General features: G+C 42.3%; 1 protein-coding gene across 1 annotated transcript in view; it reads right to left on the reverse strand.

The window, feature by feature from the left end:
- LOC137415277 (uncharacterized) overlaps positions 1-20,856 on the reverse strand; it is a gene marked incomplete at its 5' end in the record, with an annotated part of 43,633 nt that overhangs the window by 12,010 nt on the left and 10,767 nt on the right. The window contains 7 exon segments of the mRNA XM_078769553.1: positions 4,593-4,825; positions 8,067-8,136; positions 9,087-9,188; positions 9,293-9,373; positions 12,128-12,196; positions 13,793-13,971; positions 14,103-14,234. Coding sequence (XP_078625679.1) covers positions 4,593-4,825; positions 8,067-8,136; positions 9,087-9,188; positions 9,293-9,373; positions 12,128-12,196; positions 13,793-13,971; positions 14,103-14,234 — 866 coding nt within the window.

Below are 20,856 nucleotides of genomic sequence, written 5' to 3' on the forward strand. Positions count from 1 at the left end.
CACTGTTGGAGATTTGTTACAGGGCTCCGGGTGGACAGCAGCCCTTACTGAAGCTGAGGTAGCCTCATCTGGAATTGCTGATTCATTCCTGAAAACAGCTCACCTGACCAGAACTAGACACGCTCACCAAATGACACTTTTGACCCTTAAGAAGCTTATCGTCGAGGCATTCAACCAGGATCCCAGCGGTGCGAATGATAACGACAGTTTTAATAACTGGCATGAGAGAATGTGTAAAAACTGTCCCACGTTCAAGTTCTGGGATTTGATTACGCAATATGAGATCCTCATTCTCATATTTGTAAGAGCCCACCGGGAGAGGAACTCACACTGTACATTAGCGTTCTGGAGGAGCTCGTACCTTTGTTTTTCGCATTAGATCATGTGAACTATGCTAGGTGGCTGTCCGTCCATATCAGAGACATGAAATCTCTGCCGAAACCAATCAGAGATGAATTTGAGACTCGCCATCACTGGGTAATCTCGAAGTCAACCCACAGATATTCTGCTATACCCGTTGATCAAGCGCACGAGCAGGAAAACAAAGTTGTGAAGGGTTCCGGTGGTGCAGTAGGACTAACTGAAAATCCAGTCGCCTTCAAACGTTGGATGACCTCTGGACCAGAACTCGCCAGACTCATGAAGAAGTTCGAGAATGAATATATTCTTGATGATGACCCGGAAAACCCTACGAATTTCGAGCACCATGAACAGGGACTCGCCGCACAGAAAGCGTTCCAGCAACAGGTTGATAGCCTATCTAAAGTCATACAAAAGATGGGCAATCCTTCCCTGGATGATTTTCCCGAGTTAGTAGCTCTTGAGTCGTAACTGCACGAGTGAGACCGTAGTGAATACAATCCGTACACTGGAAGACATTGGTACGAAAAAGTATCAGGACTATGTGACAACAGTCCTTGTGGATCGCACTCGCTCCATACACAATCCGATGTCAAAGAATTCGCTACCCTTATTCTCGACAAAAGTCAAAGCTAAATCCAAGGACGGCAAGAAAGTAAAAGTGCTTGAGAACAATATGGCACTCTTCGGACAGTTATACATCTCCTTGCAAAATAGGGATGGTGATATCAATGACTTCTTCGCACATGAGGTTCAGTCATATTCTCCTTCCCTGTCTGACTTTGGCAAGCTGAACCTGCCAGGTACAAAATCTCAATTGTTGCAATGCATCGAGGAGCCGAACCAGACAGAGCCACCTGCATCATTTGACTGCAAAGTCCTGGACGGTGCTGTGATTGTGCACTGCTTGCCTGTAACACATGTCAGAACATTCCACGAATATGCAGACAATGTGTTCATTCCCTACCTGGAACGACAGCTAAAGACCACCAAACGACTGGACCTTGTGTGGGATACATACATACCGAACAGTTTGAAGGAGTCAACCAGGGAAAAACGAGGGAAAGGAACGCGCAGAAAGGTATCTGGTGACACCAAGCTGCCAACAAACTGGAATGACTTCCTCCGTGATCCTATCAACAAGAAAGAACTGTTTGAATTTCTTTCCTCAAAGGTGGCAGAGTTCAACTGTCCCGCAGGCAGTTCGGTATACATCACAGCTGGAGAGAATGTTATATGCATTGGAACTGAGATCGAAATGTCCATGTGCAATCAGGAGGAGGCCGACACGAGGATCGTGGTTCACGTTAAGCATGCATTGGAGAATGGTTCAAAAATTGTCCAAGTGCGCACCGTGGACACAGACATTGTTGTTGTTCTTACTGGCATGTTTCATGATCTTTCACATATTAACTCAGATGTAGACCTATGGGTAGCCTACGGTGTGGGAAAGAACTACACACATTACAGTATCAATGCCATCTGTGCACGCCTCGGTGAACCTAAATCAAGGTCCCTACCCATGTTCCACGCCTTCTCAGGATGTGATATCACGTCAGCATTTCGAGGGAAGGGAAAGAAATCATTCTGGCAAGCATGGCATGTATATGATGCAATCACAAATGTTTTCGTACACCTGGCCACACATCCATTTGAGCATGTTGATTTGGAATCTGAAACATTTAAGAAGATCGAGCGACTAGTTATCATAGTGTATGACAAAACAAGCAATTTGACCAATGTAAACAGTGCACGTATGGAGCTCTTCTCCCAGAAGAGTCAAGCTGTAGACAAAATTCCACCTACTCAGAATGCACTTCTGCAGCACACAAAGAGGGCAATGTACCAGGCTGGCATCTGGGTTACCAGCATGTTAGCACAACAAAAACTTCCAAGTCCAGCTGGATATGCTTGGAAAAAAGTCGCCGAATCTTGGGAACCTGTCTGGACAACAATTCCCGAAGCTTCTCGTGCTTGCAGAGTATTTATCAAATGCGGCTGCAAAAGAGATTGTATAGTGTGCAAATGTAGCAAGGCTAATCTCCCTTGTACATCTCTTTGCCGGTGTAAATGTTCTACCAGATCATAAGGTCAGTCACAGCAAAAATACTGGTCTGATGCAACATTTGAACGAATATAATATCATTATTTTAATTTTTTTTGGCGGCCATGTTGGATTTTGGACGCCATCTTGAAAATAAGTGACATATGCAATGTGTTTCCCTGAATCAGTTTCACTGACATCAAAAACCCCTGATTTGATACCTCAGTTGTCTATCTGTGACTTCTACAGCCAGAGATATATGATATTTCAGTTTTGCTGGCGGCATTTTGAATTTTGGCCGCCATCTTGGAAAATCTGAAACGGTCAGGATGGCTCCTAGGCTATAATCAATCGATAGGTCCAAACGAAGCTCCATACCAAATTTGGGACTTTTGTCCGGCTGGTAACATTAAAGTTCCTAAGCCACCGCACTACTGTGGCCAATTCAATTGATTGGACCTGATTTCGAAAGAAACACCTTTCAAGACAAGACTCCACAGTTGACAGTGCATGCCAGAGCAGCAACTCGACCATGGAGTCCAAGGAACTGTCCGTAGAACTCCGAGATAGAATTGTAAGGAGGCATAGATCTGGGGAAGGGTATAAAACAATTTCTAGAGTGTTGAAAGTTCCCAAGAGCACATTGAGCTCCATCATTAGGAAATGGAAAAATATGTAACTACCCAGGCTCTTCCTCTAACTGGCCGTCTGACCAAACCGAGCAACTGGTCAAGAAGGACCTTGGTCAGGGAAGAAGAACCCAATGACCACTCTGACAGAACTCCAGAGCTTCACGGCTGAGATGAGAGAACCTGCCGGAAAGGCCAACAGTCTTTGCAGCACTTTACACATCCAGACTTTATGGGAGAGTGGCCAGACGGAAGACACTTATGAAAAAAAGGTGCATGACAGAATGCCTGGAGTTTGCAAAAAGGCACGTGAAAGATTCAGAGCAAACATTCAGAGCATTCAAAATTGAACTCTTTGGTGTGAACACAAAGGGCTACGTCTGGTGGAAACAGAGCGCAGCTCATCACCCATCTAATACCATCCCTACCATGAAGCACGGTGGTGGCAGCATCATTATATGGTGATTCTTTTCAGTGGCAGGGACTGGGAGACTTGTAAAGACAGAGGGAACAACGAATGGAGCCAAATACAGGCAAATCATTGAGGAGAACCTGCTTCAGAGTGCAAAAGATCTTAGGCTGCAGCAAAGATTTACATTCCAACAAGACAATGACCCCAAGCAAACAGCCAAATCAACACTGATTTGGCTTCCTAACCAGAACGTGAAAGTCCTCAAGCTCAATGGAATTCTTGAAGCTTGCTGTTCATCAACGCTCCTCATCCAACTTGACAGAGCTTGAGAAAATCTGCAAGGAGGAATGGGAGAAACTCCCCAAATCCAGATGAGCAAAGCTGATACAGAAATACCCAAGAAGACTCGAAGCTGTAATAACTGCCAAAGGCACTTCTACAAAGTATTGGATCAGGATTGAATATTTATGTAAATTAGACATTTATGTTTCATTTTTAATTACTGTATTTTGTAAAATTCGAAAAAAAAAAAAAATCCACTGACATTATGGGGTATTATGTGTAGATCCGAGAGAAAACATCTCAATTTAGTCCATTTTAAATTCAGACTAACACAACAACATGTGAAAAAAGTCAATAGGTGTGAGTACTTTCTGAAGGCACTATATCATGCTACATATCGTTTTTTGCCCGATCTCTTAATGTTGAAGAATCATTAAAAAAATTATTAGATCCAGATCCGGATCTTCACCAAAATCTAATCATTTTGTCATGTCACATATGTTACCTCTCCACCAAATTTAGGCTGAATCGGTCCACAATCTTTTGAGATATCCTGTTCACAAACAAAGACAAACAAACAAGATAGGACGTCAGGTGGTAGACGAAAAATCGAGAAAACCTTGACCTTTGACCTATATAGTAAAAAACAAAACATGAACTGCCTCACTTTAGTCCTTCGGAATCCTCTGGTAAAGTTTGACGAAGATAGCTGAAAGAGTTTGCGAGTCATCACACTCACAAACATACAAATGAGACAGACTGACAAATAACGAAAACTTAATTTTTTTTGTCATAAACAGACAGCTGAAACCTTCGGTGGTGGAGGTAATAACGCTGAGAAAGAAAGAGGCAGGAACCCACGCACCTCCCCTTGCACAATCACCACTTCTGGATTTCCTTCATCAGCCACTTCATTGGCATTCATGGTTTGTTCCTCTTTCTTCTCGTGGGGCGATGAGACATCACTTTCTGCTGTGCGTGCGATGTTTTCTGGGGGTACAGTACATGTTGGCTCTTCCGTTTGCTTCGGAAGTTCTGGAAGAGCCAAGGTGCTCTCAACCCGCTCTTTTGTCACCCTGGGCCTTGCTGTGCCAACATCTAGCAAACAAATCACAAAAATGTTCAAAGTTAATTGGCAAATTACGCTATCACTTTCACACCTTTTCTCGTTTATAAAGCATTATTCAAAGGAGTAAGTAAAGAATGACAATATGTACTTTTGTTACCATAACAACTATAATATACACCCTTACTATGGTATAAGCATAAATAAATAAATAAACAATAACTTAAAAAACAGAATCTGATGCAAATTAATCAATGGATAAGCCTCCACTCACGTGAGATGTCACCTACTTACATTTGAATTAATCACATAAAACATTAAAGATCACATGAGAGAGAAAAGAGAGAGAGAAGAGAGAGAAAAAAGAGAGAAAAAGAGAGAAAGAAAAAAAGACAGAGAAAAAAGAGAGAGAAAAAAGAGAGAAAAGAGAGAAAAAAGAGGGAGAGAAAAAAGAGAGAGAAAAGAGAGAAAAAGAGAGAGAGAGAAAAGAGAGAGAGAGAAAAGAGGGAGAGAGAGAAGAGAGAGAGAAAAGAGGGAGAGAGAAAAAAGAGAGAAAAAAGAGAGAGAGAGAAAAAATAGAGAAAGAAAAAAGACAGAAAAAAGAGAGAAAAGAGAGAGAAACGAGAAAAGAGAGAGAAAAGAGAGAAAAGAGAGAGAGAGAAAAGAGAAAAAAGAGAGAGAAAAGAGAGAGAAAAGAGAGAGAGAAAAAAAGAGAGAAAAAAGAGAGAAAAGAGAGGAGAGAGAGAGAGAGAAAGAGAGAGAAAGAGAGAAAGAGAGAAAGAGAGAAAGAGAGAACAACAACAACAACATGCATTTTAAAGGCCATTTTCCCTGCTAGAGCGGGGGTGAGCGGGGGAGCGGGGGCAACAGACAAGTTGTAATGAGACAACAGACAAGAAATTAACTTTTATGGTTGCAAGCCTGAAACAAAGAAGAAATCTTTAAATCATAGTATATACTTGCCCTAAGTTTGATCAAAATGCCTTCCGTGCTTCATAAGTTATTGAGGTAACAAATATCTGCTGCACACACATGCACAGACGGAGGAACAGCCGGACGGGCCTAAAAACATAATGCCCCTGGGGCCTTCGGCTGTAGATGCATAAAAACGAATAGATGTGTCTACGGGCTATGTCTGGTTAGAAACGTCTGCATTAATCATTCATCATCCAGCACTTCGACCAAACAGCTTTTTCTTGTATGCACACCAGGTCACTTATGCCAGCTGCCAGAAGGATCCAATGTGTCTGCATCGTGTCACCAATTCTTTACGTGTACATTAGGCGGTGTATCGGTATGGTGCGAGGTTAATGCTTTTACGCCCATCAAATCGGTGATTGCGTATGACTGTGTAATGTTTCGGATGTTTATTGTGAATGTTCATTTGTGTAAGGTTATCATGTTGAAGGTCGTCTTTAACCTGTGGATAAAGATCACAAGAGATTTCTGGTTAATTCCGGATTTAGAACAGTCTAGCAAATATGAGCGGTTTGCAGAATGAGGAATCTTTGTAACCATTCCGCCTCCAAGGATATATAAATAGAGACAGAGGAGACAGAGACAGAGAGAGAGAGAGAGAGAGAGAGAGAGAGAGAGAGAGAGAGAGAGAGAGGGAGAGAGAGAGAGAGAGAGACAGAGAGAGAGAGAGAGAGAGAGAGAGAGAGAGAGAGAGAGAGAGAGATAACTTAGCCAATCCCGAATTGCTTTGTGTGCCGTAATTCACGTTTGAAAGATGCTCGCCTATTATTAAATTAAGCATTTTTAAAATAATGCAGGAAATTATAGATCATACAACAAGTAGAGGGCTTATCAATAAAGGATTCTACACAATATATTGTGCGAGTCAAGATGGAGCTCTGAGACACCAAACAGGCAATTAACTTGTGTGGCTGTAAGCCTGTGTGAAACAAAGGAATGTGTCAGACAAAGCAAGGGTTTGTGAAGAACCACATTTGTATTCATTATACAGGGTCGCGGCTCATGTAAGAGCCAGAACATAGAACAGAACAGGTCACAATAGAACGAAAGGAACAGTAGCGAGAGAGACACCCACAGCGGGGTTGAAGGACAAAATAGAGGCTGACTTGGCTAAATAAGGGGTTTAAGGAGGAATGAGAGGGAAGAGGGTGCATTGGGCTGATACGATGGGTGCAGAAAACTTTTTGGAGGAAAAATACTCGACATTTGGAGGTGAGTTTGGGGGGGAGGTAACTGGGGGTTGGGTTGGGGAAAGAGACTTGGGGGTGTTCAAAATTTTCTGGAACAATTCCATCAACAAATTAGAGAATTCATAGAACATCTTACCATGTGCAGTCTTGAGAAACAAGGATATGGGCAGGGTCTACAAGCAGCCAATTTTATTTGTCATGATGAGGTAAAATGCCATAATATTTTGACCAAGTACTGCTAAACAGAAAGGTTTTGAAAGTGCCAATAAGGTGATTTTTATTCTCGTGTTTAAGTATAAAATTCAATTCAAATAAAATACAGATTTGAAAGGTTGTTAAATTTTTTTGGGAAGTTTACCACCATTTACGCATTGTCTTTTACACCACTCTATTTAACACGTTACATTAGTTCTTCATGCCTGTTCTTTGTGTCCATGCCAAGCCCTGAAAAACAAGTTTCCTGTTTGGAATTCCACTTCATTAATTTTGTTTGATTGACAGACAGGCAGACAGAGTAAAGAAAAAAAAAAACTCACTCCTTTGGACGTGTGTGATCGCGACAAATTCAGAGCCAAAGTACTGATTAAACCGCAGGTTCGTTTTCTGATTAATGTTCCAATTATTGTTCAAAATACAACAAGCAATTGAAATCAAGTTGTTCCTTGATCATAAACTGAGGTTTGTGGACAGCCAGACAGACAAACTCAACCAATATTGCCTGATCCCGCTTTTCACTGTGCGTTCGGGGTAAAAACCGATTTGCACCGAGTGCTAAACTTCTAACCGATTTTATGAATCAATCTCAGAATTACATATATTGCTCAGGGCAAATTTTTATTATTTAACAAAGACAAAAGCCAAACCTCATTTTCCACAACCGAACAGTAAAAAAAGTTATTCCCAATTGAAAAAAGGGGGACAGCACCATGACATAGGTAAACTGAGGCTATTGAAGGGACCTACTTGAAAGCTAGAATAAAATACTTTGCAAATTTTGAAGCGTATATCCTCCAAAATCAGATTCACACAAACAATTCATTAAACAGATATTTCAAAATAGTCAAAGCTTACTTGTGCTATCATCCTGAAATGGTACAATGCATACCTGCTTTGTGAAGGGGCATGCTCTTCGATCGAACCTTTCCAGTCTCAGACTTCTTGCCCAGAGGTGGTACCTGAACAACCGTATTTGAAAAAGCAACGGGGCACACATGTTTGATAATCTTTGATAATGCAATGCATTAAACACATTTAAGCCTTCATCTAATATGTCCCCCCCAATCCTCATCTTTCCTCCATCCCCGTTTTCTGTTGCAATTTCCATGACAATGTATCTACACTTGTCAATATCATGCTCATATTTTCTAGTCATTTCCCCTTCCCTCCCCCCAGCCCTCTATTCAGATGTCAGTGAAGCCGGTCACAGTGCCCATTACAACCGCTACAATTTGGATCATTAACAGCAGCATGGCATCTGGGTTCAATCCCAATATAGTAAAATGTAGCTTAAAACTTCCGTTGTGATAGTGCCAAAAGAGTACTACATTACGTAACTTCTGCAGATGATGGAAAGTGAGCTTTATAGTTTGGATTAAAATTATAGACATTAAAAGGTAGAATGTTATCTTTCGAAGTAGGCCACTGTGTGGAAGTACTCTGGCCAAAGTTCCAAAATATATTGTAAATAAATTCCAAGCATCTTACATATAGAAACACCCCACCACGTAAGTTGAAAAAAAACTAGAGAGATGACGTAAAACTCGTGTTCTAAGCGATGAAGAATGAAGCGACATGGTTCAATGTTTGAGAACACCATATGCTAATAGAAACAGCCCTTACAGGCCTTCTGCACACATGTCGTTGACCATTTACTGCAGACAGGACCAATAATCAGAGCGGACTTGGCTACAGAAAGGAGAGAATGGTCGGTCACATCCACTTCATAAGGCACAACGTTTTCTGTTCACCAAAGCCTTGGATATGGCCAGAAGGAAAAATAAAAGAGGGATTCGAACATGCCGTGTGCCTGAAACCTTCCTTGACCATGGCATGCAACAAAATAATCCTCAAATCCGTAATTTCCCACCATAAAATACCACAAGGGAAATTAAAGAAAACAAATTACCCGACTCGTGTTGAAGTTACAGGTCGTCTTGGCAGAAGCATTCCGAGCTGTCCTGGTCTGTAGGTTGCCTTGCAGTGCTCTGACAGGTGCAGCCCGTGGCATCTACACAAGATTTGGGGGGAGGGCCAGGGGATATTTGTAAATCACCGGCAGATAAAGTAAATTTTAAAAACAAAACAAAAGCAATGGGTTGAAAAATTACATACGGCCATGGCACTTCTAGTCGGCTTGTCCTTGGAGGTTGGTTTGGAACGTGCCGTGGAAGCTTCAACCTTCCTGGGAAGTATCTATGGACAAGAAACACCTGATGGGACCGGCTTCCACATTTAAGGGCAGACCCACAAAGGCAATGGTGCAATCTGTGACAAAGTGGCTGAGAGTTCAATTTGGCTGCTGGACTGTTGCAATTGAAGTACTAATTTATGTAACCAATATTACAAAAGTACAGAATCGAGATAGTCAGGGATATTATAGCAAAGAGATTGTTTGGTTGAATTGTGCATATTGTGCATAGTCAAAAGCATTCTGCTCCCTGGTTTACCCCTTAACTCCGCCTGATGAAAACTCGTGCTCGCCAACTTGAAAGACTCCGCAATAAAACAGGTCTCACAGTTCACTCCCAGGCCTACAAGGACCACATACAACACTATAAAGATGCCCTCTCCCGCGCCCGCTCCGCCTACTACTCTCAAATTATCCACTCTGGCTCCGGAAACCCAAAAGCACTCTTCTCTACAATAAACAAACTCCTCAGCCCCCTGAACACCACCACCCAGTCATTCACAATAGACAACTGCATCTCCTTCCTTTCATTCTTCCAACGCAAAATTGAAAACATCTACAACAGCTTGACCACCGCCGCACCCGCTCCCCCTCAAACCACCTGCCCCCCCTTATCCTGCCACCCCCTGTCTCAATTCTCCCCAGTCTCCCCTACTGACCTCTCTGAACTCCTCATCGGAATGAAAACTGCCACCTGCACTCTTGACCCCATCCCCTCCAGCTTTGTCAAGGCCTCCCTTCCTGCTCTCTCTCCACTTATCATTGCAACAATAAACTCCTCCCTGTCTACAGGCATCATCCCACCATCCCTCAAAATTGCTGCTGTTACCCCCATTCTGAAAAAACCTGGACTAAACCCTGACACCCTAAATAACTTCAGACCCATCTCCAACCTACCCTTTCTGTCAAAGGTTTTGGAACGCGCTGTAGCCACTCAACTCAAACATCACCTCTCTGCCAATACCCTGTATGAAACATTCCAATCCGAATTCCGCTCCAACCACAGTACTGAAACTGCTCTCCTCAAAATCACCAACGACCTTCTCCTCTCCTCGGACGCTGGCAACCTCAACATTCTCTTCCTCCTCGACCTCAGCGCCGCCTTTGACACCATCGATCACACCATCCTCCTCACCCGACTTGAAACCACCTTTAACATTACCGGCACTGCCCTCTCTTGGATTAAATCATACCTCTCTGACAGACGTCAGTTCATCTCCATCAATAACTGCAAATCCCCCACTGCTCCCCTCCCCCAAGGTGTCCCCCAAGGTTCAGTTCTTGGCCCCCTCCTCTTCATCCTTTACCTGTCCCCCCTCGGTCACTTAATCCGCCGTCATGGTCTCCAATTCCACTGCTTCGCCGATGACATCCAGCTTTTCATCTCCACCAAGTCCATCTCCACCGCCACCCACTCTATCCTGACAAACTGCATCACTGAAATAAAATCCTGGCTTCAAATCAACTTCCTCAAACTTAACTGTGATAAATCTGAAATAATCATCATTGGCCCAAAAACGCTCACCAAGTCCACCCATAACTTTGCCCTCAACATCGACGGTTTCCCAGTATCCACCTCCCCTCACATCCGGAATCTTGGCACCATCTTTGACCAAACCCTCTCCTTCGACAAATACACTAAACAGATCACAAAGACAGCCTTCTTTCACCTGAAAAACATCGCCCGTCTCCGTCCATCCCTCTCCTCCGTGGCTGCAGAAACCCTCATCCACGCCTTCATCACTTCCCGTCTGGACTACTGCAATAGCCTCCTTTATGGTTCACCCTCAACAATCACCAATAAACTCCAATACATTCAGAACTCTGCTGCCCGTCTACTCACCCATTCCCGGACCCGTGACCACATCACCCCCGTCCTTTACAAGCTTCACTGGCTCCCCAACTCCCAGAGAATCCAGTACAAAATCCTCCTCTTGACCTACAAAGCCCTCCATAACCTGGCCCCATCCTACCTGGCTGACCTCCTCTCCAGACACACTCCCACCCGCAACCTCCGCTCTGCTGGTACCAACCTCCTGACCCCCCCCCCCCATCCGGACCAAATTTAGATCCTGGGGGGACAGGGCCTTCTCCATCGCTGCTCCCACCCTCTGGAACTCGCTACCTCACACCATCAGAGACTCCTCCTCACTCACCACATTCAAAACATCACTCAAGACCCACCTGTTCAACACTGCATTCAACATTTAACCCACAGCATCTAACCCCTGACTATCTCCTCTCCTTCTCCCTCCTTTGTGCTTTGAATATTTCCCTATTGATTCTTCTTTTTTTGCAATTGTTTTTATGTTTTGCTATGCATTATGTTTTGCACTCTGTCAAAGCGTCTTTGGGCTTCCTGAAAAGCGCTATATAAAATAAATGCATTATTATTATTATTATTAATTGTCAAAACGGATATCCATAATCAAATTTGCTGCAGCCACGACAACTTGAAGGAGGTGGATGGGGGAGTGGTGAGGGACAGATAGCGACAAATCAAGACCAAAATGAAGATTCTTGGTTGCATTTTCTCCATATACTTTTGACATCATGGACTACAGGACCAGAAGCCACTCCACAGTTAACTTCTGCCATAAACATGCTTGTGGGGTTGTTCATTTATTGTAGTAAACTCACAATTAGAGGCAAAGTTATGCAATTTAAATGCCAATTCTATAAAATTAGAACATTCTTTGCATTTTAATTAATATTCCATTAAAAGATAACTGCACGTGCGAAAAGGAACAAAAGCTCACCTTTCCAACTGGTTTATCCTTCACGAACGATTTAACATCAGCCGAGGCCCCATCACCAGTCTCTTTCAACTGACAAATAGCAAAAACTCGCCATAGTCAAAACTCAATATTTCATTACTACAACATATAATTAGCAGATCCCACTCAAAATACACATTACCCAGAATGCTTTAAGTGTGTCATTATCTTTCATTTCACGTAAAAGGTCGACATCAAATAAGGGAAAGGTGAAGGAGGGAGAGGGGCGGGGGCAGGGAAAATGAATACAACAACTAGAACGTCACTTGGTGGAGCGCATACCTCCACCAGGCTGAACAGTTTATGTTTGTATCCCACTGACAGGCAGGATCTTAATTCGTACCTGAACCTAAATCTAAATGGCTTGTTCTTGTCACCGAACCAACTCATCCACCAAGTTTAGTCATAACTCGTCCATAACTATTTTTAAATATCATGTTATATAATCGCTTTTCACCCGATCTCTCAATGGTGAAGAATCACTTTAAAAAAAAAAAATGCTCGTATCCAACTCCATATTCAGATCTTCACCAAAATTGAATCAATTCGTCCTTGTCACACACACACACAACCGGTCCACCAAGTTTCGTCCAAACCCATCCATAATTTTTTGAGATATCGAGCGATGTATCAGTTTTAGCCCAATCACTCAATGGTGAAGAATAACTTAATAAATTAAATAATTCTCGTATCCGAATCCATATTCAGAACTTCACCAAAATCGAATCGATTAGTCCTCTTTACACACCCAACTGCTCCACCACGTTTCGTCAAAATTCGGACACAACGTTTTGAGATATTCTGCTATATATCGTTTTTTGCCCCATCTCCCAAAGGAGAAGATTCACTTAAAAAAAAAATCTACGAGACGAATCCGAATCCTCACTTTCACCAAAATCTAATCATTTGGTCCTTGTCAAATACACTACCTCTCTGCCAAATATGTCGGAATCACTCCACAACTTTTTGAGACATCATGTTCACAAACAGACAAACAACCTATAACGGCACTCAGTAGAGAGCATACCTCCGCCAAGTGAACAGTTTACGTTTTGAATCCCAGAGTAGACCAGAAAAATCGCAATACAGAATCACATTTAATCAAAATCATCCGTCCACAACGTTGAGATATCCTGCTATACATTGGTTTCAGCCCTATCACTCAATGGTGAAGAATCACTTTAAAATTGAAATAATCCTCATATCTGAATCCATATTCAGATCTTCACCAAAATCGAATCCGGTTCTTCCTTGTCAGACACCAAACTGGTCCCCCAAGTTTCGTACAAATCCGTCCACAACTTTTTGAGATGTACTGCTATGTATAGTTTTTGGCCCTATCTCCCAATGATGAATCACTTAAAAGTTCTACTAGCCGGATCCGAATCTGGATCTTCATCAAAATCTAATCATTTCATCCAGGTCACATACACTCCCTCTCTGTAAAATTTAGTCCGAATCCTTCCACAACTTTTTGAGATATCTTGTTCACAAACAAACAGACAGACAGACAGGGGTGAAAACATAATCTCAATCTACCTTCAGTGGCAGAGGTAATTAATTAAAAGCACTTCCTGTTTTAACTGATTGCAAGGGTGTAGTGAAATGCAACAAACAGAGCGCGGATGGTTAAATTAGTCATCATACCGTGGTAGTTTTCATGCTGGCAGTTGGACATCTAACATCGTTGGACACCTTAGCTTTGGGCCGAGCGTTACTTGCTTCCGCAGTTGTGGGAGCCTGGGTCCCAGCCTTGCTATCTCCTGGCAAGGAGGAAACCTTATTTGGCAATGTGGGCCCATATTTCCGAACTCGAGTTCCAGAAGCTGCATGGGATGAACCAGATAACACGTAAAATAAAATAAATTTTTTAGAATACACATAAAATTAAAACCTTTGTATAAACATACGAAGCATCGGGAAAACAACAAAATTACATCGGGAAAACAAGACTTACCTAAACCAACCCGAGGTGGCATACAGGTTGTGCTGGGTTTTGACGTGTGAGACACAACGGGCCGTTGAGTGCTCACTGCAGGAGGTGGAACAGAGCATTTCTCAACAGATGGTCCAACCTTGGAACGGGCCCCTGAAAACAGCCAAAAGGTGGTAAAAATAATCAAATAGGTTAGATGTAGGTTAAACAAAAATAATTCCAAATATGATTTGTGAAAGCGCATTATCTAAGGAATCCCACCTTGCCTCACAGAAAAGTTAGGTGATGGGAATTTTGACTGCTTTTGATCAAAATTGACATGCAAGCTGGCATAAAGAAACCAAGCAATGAAAATGAAAATTTCAGCTTCCAGAGTAATCCCATGTTAGTGACGCAATGAGATTGTCACTTGTTTTAAAGAGCAATACGTTTCTGCTCTAAAAAGCAAGAAGAATGAACATTTCACTTGGAGGCTCTTGAAACAAGAACCCCAAACCACCCCAAAATCAACAATAGTTAAACTAAAAAGCACCTCAAAACGGAAAGCCTGACCGTATCCATTTTTTAGCTTTCTTGGACTTAAATTGCAACAGGTAAAAAACAAAATCAAAATGTAAAATTTGTCTTCTCCATATTCTCATAAAGGTTTGTTGAAAATTTGATGACAAAAGCTCAAGTGGAAAAATGTTGTGGCCTGAACGGACACTGCAGTTCAAATCAATAATAATAAAAGGCAGTGTCCGTCCGTCTCCTCCATTACTCCAAAACCATGAAACCTAACGGCCCCAAACTTTGCATGCATACACCTGGACCACCAATAGATTGCAAGGATGAAAACCGAGTGTTTGGGTGTGTTATAACATCCTTTTTGAAGATGATTAATGAGGTGCTCATAAGAAAAAAAAACCGATGTGGTGGTGTAACAATATGGCGGCCTGCCATCTTGGTCAACCCACTGTACCTCGCGAGGTTCTTAAGCCGCCATTTTGTTTCGGCCTACTCAAACATGCCTTGCCTTGGAAAAACGATCGATTATTATCATTACCTAATTGAAGCATATCATCAAAATCTGGATTCGGATATGAGGAATGGATGCTGTAGACTAAATAATGTCTAAATCTGGAGTGAAATCTGACAAAATTTACCATATGTTACGATTTTATAACCAAGTGTATACATGCATTTATTTAAGCGAGGCTGGGATTCTCGTTCTGGTGTTAGTTTTTTTTTTTACGGCGTAGCCATTGGGCAAAGCAGTCTCGAACAGTGTTTGTCTGTCTGTATGTATGTATGTATGTATGTATGTATGTATGTATGTATGTATGTCCCCTCAAACGTAGTCGTGTGGTTGGCTCAGTTAACACCGAGCATCACCAAGGATGGAATCGAGCTTTAATGGAGGCGTTTATTCAATCCAATGGCGGCCGATACGCGAGACGAAATGAACAGTGCCGACTTACCTTCACGGCTGCAGGCGTCTTCAACCTGAAATCAATAAATCAAACCAAAAACGGAATTTAGAATGTACAAAAGGAATATTTATTACAGACCCGAGAACAATGGACGCGACGGTAAGTAAATAATGTTCCTAAATTGGGATCCCACACACCTCACTTCACATACAAGACAAGTGAACGAATTAAATAAAAATCGTCGTGTTTGGGGTTTGTGTGGTGCGTCTTATCTGTCTGTTGTCGTCCAGGCACCAAACTTGCGTCCGGACGCGGTTCCCCGGACGCGGCTCCGTGTTTGGCGGGAAGGAGGCCTTAGTCCGCTTCTTTCGCGCGCTCCGCTAAACAGCGCAAGCAGCCCAGTAGGCCCTGCTCGCACGATCGTCGCTCCATCGTCTCTCCAACGTCCAGAGGCAAGAACAGGTCCAATCGGGAACGAAAGGCGAACAGGGAGGAGGTCAAAACGGAGACGAAAATCACGGGGAGAAGGGAGGTCCAGGCAGGAAAAATCCGGGAACGAGAAGGGCAAGGGAAGAGCTCAAAATGCCGGCGAGCGAGCGGTTTTACTGCCGGTCTTCTGACGTCAGCTCGCTTCCCCTCCAACCAGTGCGTCGCTTACTTGTCGCCTTCCGCGCCCTTTTACGTCACCAGCGCTTGCCCTCCAACCAGTTCGTAGCTTGATGGCCGTTCGTTTGCGCCTTCCACACTGATTGGCCATGGTCTCATCGGTTGGTGGCCAATCAGTGTCGCTCCTTTACCTTTCTCACCCCCAATCACGGAGAAGCTTTCTGCCCTTCCCTTGACCAATAGCACGTCCTCCTCTACACTGCCAATCGGTGTGATGTTTGTTGCTCGCCCCTCCCCCTGGCCAATCAAGAGCCCCTCTTGGCATGGCTCGCAGCCCGCCTTGCACGATCTTTGTCGTCCATGGCGCCGTTGTACGCGGCCGCTTCCTGCCTGTTTCTTCCGGTCAGTTTTATCATCAGTCATTGTAAGGGGGGATTTAATTAATGTGTTGCACTAATGAGCCTATCTAATGTCTGAGAGTGTGTTGCCAGAAGGGACAATGGATTGATCACCAGGTCTGACACACAGGGGAATTATCTTAGTCCCAAGAACTATTTATCACACGATCAACCTTGTATGATCACAGGTACACACTTGATCCGACAAACCGGGCTAAACACAGAAATTACAGGTGAGGTTCCCTATCACGACAGCCGGATAGCTATCTATGCAGATCTACCTAAATCTAGATATTCCCCTACTCCAAAATTCATAACAGTATACCAATCAGAGCTGAGGATCTGGTCACATGACAGGGTGATGTGATTACGTCTGATGTCATTACGGCGTGCAACGGTGGACTCTCCACACACCGCCATTTTGATTTATATGCCTTTCATGCCGAACATATCATCAAACCTGTCATATATCACAATGACCATGCTCTACCCCTACGTTTTTCATTCAGTGTGAAACACAAACAAACCGATTGTTAAAATGATCAAATATCAAAAGCATCGTCATCTTCAATATACTAAAGTGGCGGCAGTTTTGTGTCCGGCCGTGATACGTCATTACGTCTATGATGTCAATACGATGGCTGACTCCACCGACCGACATTTTAATTTACTAGTACATCCGCTCACTATGGGAGCTGCAGGAAGGGTCATTCCTCTTTGGGGTAAATAGATTACAGTCGATCTATGGTCGGGTCTCAAGAACATTGGGCGTGTTCATTTACCAAGTTTATTGTGGAGAGATCGCCAAGTGCTTTCACCATTCGAGCAAGCACTCCAATTCAAAACAGTTAAGGAACAGCTGGCTTGGCAAGCGCTACCTAGCTGCTTGGTAAATGAGCACACCCCAGTATTCCTCCCTTTCAGTTTCATGTTAAACAGCAGGAAAAGTGCGTTTGTTGTTTACCCAACTCTTGTGCAGTACATAGATTACAGTAGATCTTCGCTCAATTCTGTAAGTAAAGCTTACCTCAGGGATGTCAGGATTCCTCTAAATGTCTTTGTTCAATGTTATAAACAGCATTAACGACTGTTTAAAAAGCTAATCATACGTGTTTGTGGTTTATAATATTTTACAAGGTCTTGTTTTTTTTGTTTTTTTTTTACTTTGTCAGGTAAAACGCATCTCACTATACGAGATCAGAGCCGGTGATAGACATACGGTGGTAAATCTATCTATATAGAGTTGGCATGTGGAGAATACGATCCCGTAAACTGTGTCGATCCCCGAAATGGACATGCGGATGGATGGTTGATGTAATGGTTGCTTACGCGGCGTTGTTGGTTTGGTTAAGTTATTTTTTTTGTTTTAATTCAACTTCGTCTGCTAAAACGCATCTCGCTATACGAGATCGGTGCCGATAAATAGATATACGCATCTTGCTTTTCGAGATCGGTGCTGGTGATAGATATACGCATCTCGCTATACCATATACGAGAACGGTGTGTGTTAGTGTGTGTGTGTGTGTGCGGTGTGTGTGGTGTGTATGTGTGTGTGTGTATGTGTGTGTGTGTATGTGTGTGTGTGTATGTGTTACTGTACTTCAAGTCAAAATGCCGTCGTGTGCTGCCGATAGGTGCACAAATAATGATGAACGAGGATGAACAAAGTCAGGAGTGACTTTCCATCGGTACTGCTGCAAATAGTTACTGTGTGTGTGTTACTGTGTGTGTGTTACTGTGTGTGTGTTACTGTGTGTGTGTTAGTGTGTGTGTTACTGTGTGTGTGTGTGTGTGTGTGTGTGTGTGTGTGTGTGTGTGTGTGTGTGTGCATGCGTGCGTGCTACTGAACAAAACTGTCAGCTGAAGGAGCAAAAGAATGTCAGTGTCTTACACGAATGATTTATTAAATTGCAGAAGCATAGCCTGGTATTTCATAAGCAGTTTGTGAGTGTAACATCCATGGGGAAGGGTGTCACGACATTGCAGAGTCGACTGTACGTGTGATCTATATTTAAAATTCGCTCCAGATGATGGACCCAGATTGCGTATATCATATTCCCGTCAGGAAGCGATTGGAAGCGATTCATTGTTACCCGGCAAAGCCAGGTACATTTGCTCGTGGTAAATAAAGAAACACTGAAATATAATACTCAATAAAAACCCAGCTGTCTCGTGCTGAGGATGGGCAAATAAGGACTATTTGTACCAACCGTGACTTTGCGATTTAACATTGTGACCCAATTATTAATCTCCATATTCTCAATATGGGCTAGTTGAAAATTTGATGACAAAAGCTCATATATTGAAAAAATGTATGTGTATATGTGTATATATGTATGTGTATATATGTATATGTATATGTATGTATGTATGTATGTATGTATGTATGTGTATATGTGTATATATGTATATGTATATGTATGTATGTATGTATGTATGTATGTATGTGTATATGTGTATATATGTATATGTATATGTATGTATGTATGTATGTATGTATGTATGTATGTATGTATGTATGTGTATATATATATATATATATATATATATATATATATACAGTCACGTGAAAAAGTAAGTACACCCCATGTAAAGTTTTGACTTTTTCAACATATTTCAACATACAGCTACTTGATCTTCATTTCAACAATATTGATCGATAATGGTGTTATAATAAAACAAATATCATGAAACATTTACATTTGTAGTTCATTGTATAATTTAAATAAACATAAATGCAAATTTCGCATGTGGAAAAAGTAAGTACACCCCTACATTTATCACTACTTCAAATACCTAAAATTAGAATCAGGTGCACCAGTTCAGGTGCAAATGATGAGAACATCGTTAGAGAGGATCTTGGAGGAACCTGTCTTATTTAAACCTCAGACATTTAGTTTGGTTTGCTCTTTGTTGTTGAAGTGTGCGGCTTCACCATGCCTAGATCAAAAGAGCTCTCTGAGGCCTTCAGAAAGAAGGTTAAAGATGCCTACGAGTCTGGGAAGGGATTTAAAAAGATCTCCAAACAATTTGAAATCAATCATTCGACTGTCCAGAAGATCATCTACAAGTGGAGAAGATTCCAAACAACTGCCAACTTGTTCAGGCCAGGCCGCCCCAGCAAGTTCAGCCCGAGAGCAGACCGCAAGATGCTGAAAGAAGTCTCTAAGAACCCCAGAATGTCATCACTGGACCTACAGGTAGCTCTTGCCACTGTTGATGTCAAAGTGCACGAGTCTACCATTAGAAAGAGGCTGCACAAATTTGATCTACATAGGTCATAGGAGGTGTGCCAGGAGGAAACTTTTGCTGTCCAGAGAGAACATCAGGGCAAGACTAAAGTTTGCCAATGAACACTGCGGCAAAGACCAGCACTTCTGGAACAATGTGCTCTGGACAGATGAGTCAAAGGTAGAGCTATTTGGCCACAGTACCAGAAGACATGTTTGGTGAAAACCAAAGACAGCATTTGACCACAAGAACCTGACACCAACTGTGAAGCATGGTGGTGGAAATATTATGGTTTGGGGAAGCTTTGCTGCATCAGGGCCTGGGCAGCTCACCATCATAGAATCCACTATTAATTCTTCATTGTACCAGAGGGTGCTTGAGGATAATGTGAGGCCATTTGTCAGAAAGTTGAAGCTCAACCGAAGGTGGACCTTGCAACATGACAATGACCCTAAACAAACCAGTAATTCCACCAAGGAATGGCTGAGAAGAAAGAAATGGAGGGTTCTGGAATGGCCAAGTCAAAGCCCGGATCTAAATTCCATCGACATGTTGTGGGGAGATTTGAAACGATCTGTGCATGCAAGAAATCCCTCAAACATCGCACAGCTGAAAGAATTCTGCATGGAAAAGTCGGCAAAAATTTGTCCCAGTCGATGTCAGGGACTGGTAGACAGTTATAAGAAATGCCTACTTGAGGTTGTTTCTGCCAATGGGGCAATACCACCTATTAGAGCCAAGGGTGTACTTACTTTTTCCACATGCAAAATTTGCATTTATGTTTATTTAAATTATACAATGGACGACAAAATGTAAATGTTTCATGATATTTGTTATATTATATCACCTTTATCTATCAATATTGTTGAAATCAAGATCAAATAGCTTTATGTTGAAATATGTTGAAAAAGTCAAAACTTTACATGGGGTGTACTTACTTTTTCACCTGACTGTATGTATATATATATATGTATATGAGTGAAGTCACGAAAAGTGGAACACTTATGTAAAAATCAGCAGTGGAAAATTTTGTACGTTTAAACAGTTTGTCTGTTGCTTTATTTTAGAGTATGAGGGTCCACGTGTACAAAAATAATGATTAGAAGATAACGGCTTGCCTTGCTTTTA

The sequence above is a fragment of the Myxine glutinosa genome, unplaced genomic scaffold, assembly GCF_964187855.1.
Source record: "Myxine glutinosa unplaced genomic scaffold, kmMyxGlut1.1 SCAFFOLD_3059, whole genome shotgun sequence".
Taxonomy (NCBI): Eukaryota; Metazoa; Chordata; class Myxini; order Myxiniformes; family Myxinidae; genus Myxine; species Myxine glutinosa.